A 6,627-nucleotide genomic window follows, 5' to 3' on the forward strand; every position below is an offset into this window, starting at 1 on the left:
CAATGAAATTATAACTCAGTTACTAAAATGATATGGAAAATCTTTTTTTTTCTTGATTCTGATGGTGCAAATAGTCAAAATAGTAGTTTTTTTTTCATTGCATGTTTCACCCACTGCCTAATTCTTACAGAGACTGACACTTAATTTATCTCTTACCTGTTCCATTCATCATCAAACAACTGAAGGAGACAAACTCCACAGAGACAAGAGTAAGAAAAGGAGCCAACATCTGTCAGTTTACTGGGAAGACTAATTGATACCTCACCTAGTCAAAACAAAATACTTTAAATTAATTTGAATTTCAATCTATGTCAAATCAAATCTTCAACGTTACACTAATAAAGTCTGTTCATACACGTACCAACAGAGATTGACATTGAAAATAAGATTTTTCTCAAATAAAATTAATCCTTAAATGAAAATCCAAACCACTAGATTCATTTTTGTGCATAAGTCACCTTCTTGTTTAAGTCATATAAATCTTCATTCAATCAAAAGCAGGAAAAAAAAACAGTTGGCTTCCTTTGACACAGGAAATACTGCAATGTCAGAACAAAAATAAAACAGTTGACTTCCTTAGACACAGGAAATACTGCAATGTCAGCAGAAAAAAAAACAAGCAAGGAAAAAAAACTTTTTTTAAAATTTTCGTATGCATGAACTTAGGTTTCTATGGATGAAAGGTACCCTAATTTTGCCATTGTTACACGGACTTTCCTTTTGACTATTGCTTAGATTTTTATCGGTTCAGTAATTCTGTTATTAACCATCATTGCTCCATGTATATTATAATAGTTCACCATCTCTGTCAAATTAAAAAATGTGGACTTACAAATTTGTGTGTATTGGCCATAAAATTAATAAGCTAGTCTCGATTTGTTCAAATTACCTACATGTACTTACATAAACCCATTTGTACATATTTCAATATTTTTGTATATAAGAACATCATGTACACTGTTACATGTACACATAAAATGTACTGGTTCCAGAGAATTTACTTAAATTTACAATTTAATGTTTCTACTATCTTATGCATACAATGAGGATTACCCATAAATTTACATTCCTAGATGGCAGGCTATTACAAGATATCAGTCTGAAAGTTGCAAGAGCAAACTGAATATCTATATGTATATTTCAAAATACATGTACATTAACAAATTGGAAATTCAGCACATATACATGTACACCAGAAATATTTTTTGGCTTCCTTGCTACTTTAAGAGTGAGGTTAAACACATGTAACAAACTACAGTTCATTCTTATGTACATGTAGCTGTTACTTGTTGTTCTTATATAAAACTGGTTCACAATTTTCACTGAAAGGATTCTGTAGGGTCATAGAGTGATACATACATGTACCGCTAAGGTACAATGTAATATTTTTTTAGTACTAGTTACATTTACATGTTTTTATATTTTCCTTGATTATTATGATTAAGTACAAATACATGTACATGTTGTCTTTTGATGGTGTTTATATTGTGACAGAGACCAATTGTACATTCACCATTTACATGTACATGTACCTTCAATATAATGGAAATTGTTTAATGGTACATGTACATGTATGTTCAGGAAAAAAAGGGGTTTTGAAATTCATTAATAATAAAGTATGTGTATTCATAAATCTAAGTACATGAAAGTCATCTCAAAATTTGCAATGCTTTCAATTGTCTAGTTTGAAAATCTTAGAAATACTTAATTGAAATTTCTGTCACTTTGCTCCCATTGCATTTTTTCAGTCTTGGGCAAGTTGCACACACATATCAGATCTCAACATGAAGGAAGATTTTATTCAGAATGGAAGTGAAATTGAATATGTAATTTGATTAGTACAAGTAATTAAAAATACGCAAATATTTTTAACAAACACATAAAAAAAAAAACAACAAAAATAAATATCAGCACATAGATAGTGAATGGAAACAGTGAATGTGTTAAAGCAACAGCATTACTACAAATAAATTATCCCTTTTGGGTTTCACTGTCCTATGCTCTGTTTAATTATCAATAAAAAAATATATGGAAAATGGATATGGTGAATATTTCAAAGAGACAACAACCCTACAGGGATGAAAAATGTCAGCTCTTCAGTGAAAGAATGACGAGGAAACTCTCACACCACTGAGCAGGCTGCAGCTTCTTCTTCTTTCAATTTATAGAGTTCCTTAAATTTGCTGTTGAAGACTGCACACTGAGCATCTAATTTGAATTAACAAAATAATGATAATGAAAACCAACTATATATACAATTTTTTGTAAAAGCTGCCCCAAAACAACATTTTATACAGGTACAACAAAACAGTTGCGTCTATATACATGTACCTGTACTCCAGCAATATAAAGTAAACTGAAAGTAAAAATGGAACAAGACAGAGGCCAGAAATTCCTGAGACATGGGACAGATGCAAAATATATTTTTGTAACTTTGCATTCTGAAGGATTCAGAATTTTCTCAGATAAAAAAAACTTTGGTAATTAACTTTTGTACAGTACAGCTTGAAAAAAAGAATTGATTTTTAATGGTTTGATTGGTGTTGATTAGTGCTACTGGTACATACGCAAATTCAATCACCTACTATAGAAGCTATTGACAACAGAGGACTTGGAATAAGTGGTACGAAATTTGTCTAAATCCTAATCTCAGCACATATGCAGTCATATAAGTACCCCCAAAAAAGTACATTGGTTGATACAAGTACCTTGTGTGGATTACAGAACCTAGCTATTATTTGTGCCATAGCCGGCATAGACCATAGATTGGGTACACCCTGAAATGTGTAACCACCATCTGTACCCTACCAACTTTTCCCAGTACTCAAATACTCTTTTGCCAATTTCTTCATTATTACATGATATTTCTGGCTGGTAATTTGTACAAATTTACAAAATGATATGTTGGCAAGGCTAGAATAAATGTCATTTAAAATGTTTTTCAAAAATGTGATATTCATTCGATTTTTAATTTTCAAAAATACCAAAATGTGTAAACCAAAATTCAATTACCCGAATTTAAAGTCCAGTATTTTGTTATTTGTACAATTTAATTAAATATTTCACATAAGAACACAATAATTTTATTAAAATATTCAAGGGCAATAAATTAAAATTGCATCAGATTCTATATATGGGACTTTCTTTGTCATTCTTGACTTGTGGTATAAGGCAACTAAATAGTGCTCAGAAACCTAGCCGGGGGCTAGGTGCTCTGCCCAAAGAGCAACTGGGATGTGTGCCCCGGGTGGTGGAATGGGGTACCCCTGGCGTGTTACATGCTGGGGTTGTCAGGCTATAATACGGAAAACCTGACCGCAAACCATAGTGGTGCCCCGTGTTGGGAAAGATGCCACGTTCCTCGCACGTTAAAGAACCCTGCTGTGGTATTCGATAGGAGTAGGAACCTTTGTGCTCCGTCACAGGAGGCTAAATTGCCCGACCTTACCCATCCCCCTTTTTTTTCCAGTGGCAATCAAAATTTGTCAACCCTATTATCCTTGTGACCCATCCTTTTTTTTCATTTCATGTTCATTTTATCATCCATTTCATGTTCATTGTCTGAATATAGCTGAAATATTGCTGCTGGGACGTTAAACCCCAACAAACAAACAAACAAAATTTTCATTCTTGATAAGATGGTATCCATTCTTTGATGGTACAGGGATTTGTGCTACAGTAGGGTATGGAATTCACACATTATCTCAAGTCTTAAAGAATACCTGCAAACTTACACAATTTAAGCTGGTTTTTCATGATTTTGACCATTTGTCCCCCTAACACGATTTTTCAGGTCAAATTTGTCCCAAAACCTGATTTTGTCACAGTTACATGTACTTAGAAAAAGCCTAATTCAAACCACTAAATTCGTGTTTTAATCGCATTTCTTTGACTAGAAGAGTCATAGATATGATGAAAGGTGATAATTGCTGTCTAAATAGGTAAAGGATTGTTTAATAACCGGTACATAATCCCCGATGAGCAATCAGCTGATCAGAGTTATCGGTGATGATTGACAATTAGGAAATGTATCTGGATTGGATCTTCCACTATTTCATGAACAACAAATCTCTTTCTTAAGAATACCTTCTACTGAACAATTAATTTGTAAAATACTGTCAATTTAATAGGTCTAAATTTGTAGAACCACATAAACAAATAATAAATTTACCAGTGTTCAGGTCTCACTAACCACTTCCGGATCAAATGGCCAACCCCTTATGTAGTACCAAAAACACTGAACCTAGACATATGCATTGTAAGTGCATTATTTGTGTGTATTATGATTAAAAGTAGTCAAAATAAAGCTGAGAATGTGTACTTAAAAATCATATATGTAAATAACTACTAAAGTGTATGAATATTGTTTACATGTGTGAGTAAGTTGCCTCCATGAATTTTGTGAAGAATTTCTACAATCATCGTACCATTAACATAATGATTTTGGAAGACTTATTTCCAAGCTTTGCAACGGTATGCAACTTTAAGATGTCATTTGTCCTGGGAATTCACAGTGAAACTTTGAAAATTACTTTTTTAACATGTAAAGTAATGGAAACATTAGAAGTGGTTAGTGAGACCTTATATAAAATGAGTTACCTCCCCTACAATTTTCAATTATTTTTTGTTATTTCAACAGTACAGTATATTTCCCAAAAGTTTTCTTTGCAATAGATAAAAGAAATACTATAAATTATAAATTGCGATGACTTAAAAATTTGGTACTGCATAAATGAATATGGTATTTGTTACATTTCCTCATATACGTACTGCACCTCATAGTATGCATTTAATGAAATAAGATTTTGTCCAAGTTTCATTTTGAGACTGAATCATTTTCAGTATAAAAAACAAATGTGTGCTATGCATTCATGATACTACAAATACATGAAATGTTTTCTCTTTATTATCTAGAATTTAAACTTCAGTATTTCAATTAGGTTTAGAGGAATCCACCAAAAAAGGGGCTTACAAACACCAATACATTACATTGCGTGCACATGCTGTTTAACTGAAAAAGGCCCTGTATTACTTGAGTGCTTGTCTTATTCATACATTACAACAGTAAAACACGTACAGCTTGCAAAATATGTTGCGAAATTGTCCTTTCACACGCTGCGTCTGAAAAACCTCAATGGGGATTTTCAAAAAGTTGGCAGGTATGTTAAAGTGAAGTTTTAACCTCTAAATGATTTTAAAAAAAAATGTAAAATTCTGACTAGAAAGTGAGAAATAGTAAATCATTAGTTTGGTATGGTATATATAACTTCCAGTTAAACATTTCAGTACTTTGGAGAACATAAAATTGACTGAGTTTGAAAATATCATAAGTGCTTTAAACTGGTTTTAACTTCAATTGATTTAAACAAAAAAATCATTCAGAACTTGAGGACCAAGTTTCAGTATAAAATTTCTAGTAATAATTGAAAAATCCGTGATTTAGTGATTTGGTACAGGGAATTTAGTATGGGTAGGGGTGTACCCACAAATTGAGGATTGAGAATTGAGGAACTGTGATGACATATCACAAGACCTTGATATGCTCCCGAAGGAAGCTTTTTCAGGAGCGTTTATGGTTGTATTATCAACTTGGTTCTGTAAACTTATGGCAAGAAAAAGCATCAATATCCAGTTTGTACTTGCATTTTCTGGAGCTGAAAAACAGCATAATGGTAGCTTCATTTGCATATACTTGTATATGTGCAATTGAGGCCAAACCAGTCTCGGAAAATATTTGCTAGTTTTGATAATTAAATAAAAATCGAAATCATAGCTTTTCCAAGATAGGGTGTGCATTATAGTCTGCAGTATGGCGCACAGATGTTTACGAAAATTTCGTAATCAATATTACCAATAAAAATTGTGATTCGAAAACGAACCAACACGAAATCAAAATAATCAATAAAAGAAAGAATCGATAATCCGATAAAATTAAACTATACAAAATGAAACAGAATGAAGGGAAACTAAATGCAACAAAAGAAATCTTTTCAGACATTTCACAAATTAGAAGAACCATAATGTTAACCAGTGCCGGACAATTCAACCCAAAGACATTTCGGACCATGACAACCAATAATTTCTTATGAATGCCGGACATTTCGCCCAATAGACATATCAGACCATGGCAATCAGTATAATGCTTTAGGACAAATATATATCACTACAAAATTTGTCATAGTTGAAGGTTATAACTAATATAAGTATAAAATATCAAATCAGAGCTGGCAAAAATCATCAAACTCAAAGTTGTTTTTAATTAATGTTTCATCGGGAGCTTTAAAAGGTTTCACCTTCATCATATTATGACAGAAAATGAAAGAAATCTGTATTTGTCAATTCTGTGCTTGTACAATAACTGTGATGACATGTCACAAGATCTTGACAAGACAGACGGTGAAACTGAAAGAAACCTCTGCAAGTTGGCGATCCTTTCTTTGCAATCTGAATCTCAAAACACAGAAAACAAAAAATAAAATTCCACACTAAAAAGTAACTAATTCGAAAATAGAAAATGATAGAAAATATCAAAACATCACCAAATAAATCACCTATTTTATGCTTTTCCATCTTTTTGCATCATGACCATTTCATGACAGTATGACTTCCGGTTGTTTGGTTTTCTCT

At 32.3% G+C, this 6,627-nt stretch overlaps 1 protein-coding gene across 2 annotated transcripts in view; it reads right to left on the reverse strand.

The window, feature by feature from the left end:
* LOC148601503 (transmembrane and coiled-coil domain-containing protein 4-like) overlaps positions 1–6,623 on the reverse strand; it is a 28,280-nt gene extending 21,657 nt beyond the window's left edge. The window contains exons 1-2 of one of the 2 annotated variants that reach the window (XM_088556775.1): positions 6,552–6,623; positions 157–265 (exon numbers count right to left, since the gene is read on the reverse strand). In XM_088556775.1, coding sequence (XP_088412901.1) covers positions 157–265; positions 6,552–6,570 — 128 coding nt within the window. In that variant the 5' untranslated portion in view covers positions 6,571–6,623. Of the gene's footprint in view, positions 1–156; positions 266–361; positions 474–6,551 lie in introns of those variants that run through there. The other variant, XM_088556777.1, reaches the window with a different exon arrangement.
* Positions 6,624–6,627: the final 4 nt, after the last annotated feature.

The sequence above is a fragment of the Perna viridis genome, chromosome 12 (genome assembly GCF_037379345.1).
Source record: "Perna viridis isolate PV_CMFRI_1.1 ecotype Kerala chromosome 12, ASM3737934v1, whole genome shotgun sequence".
Taxonomy (NCBI): Eukaryota; Metazoa; Mollusca; class Bivalvia; order Mytilida; family Mytilidae; genus Perna; species Perna viridis.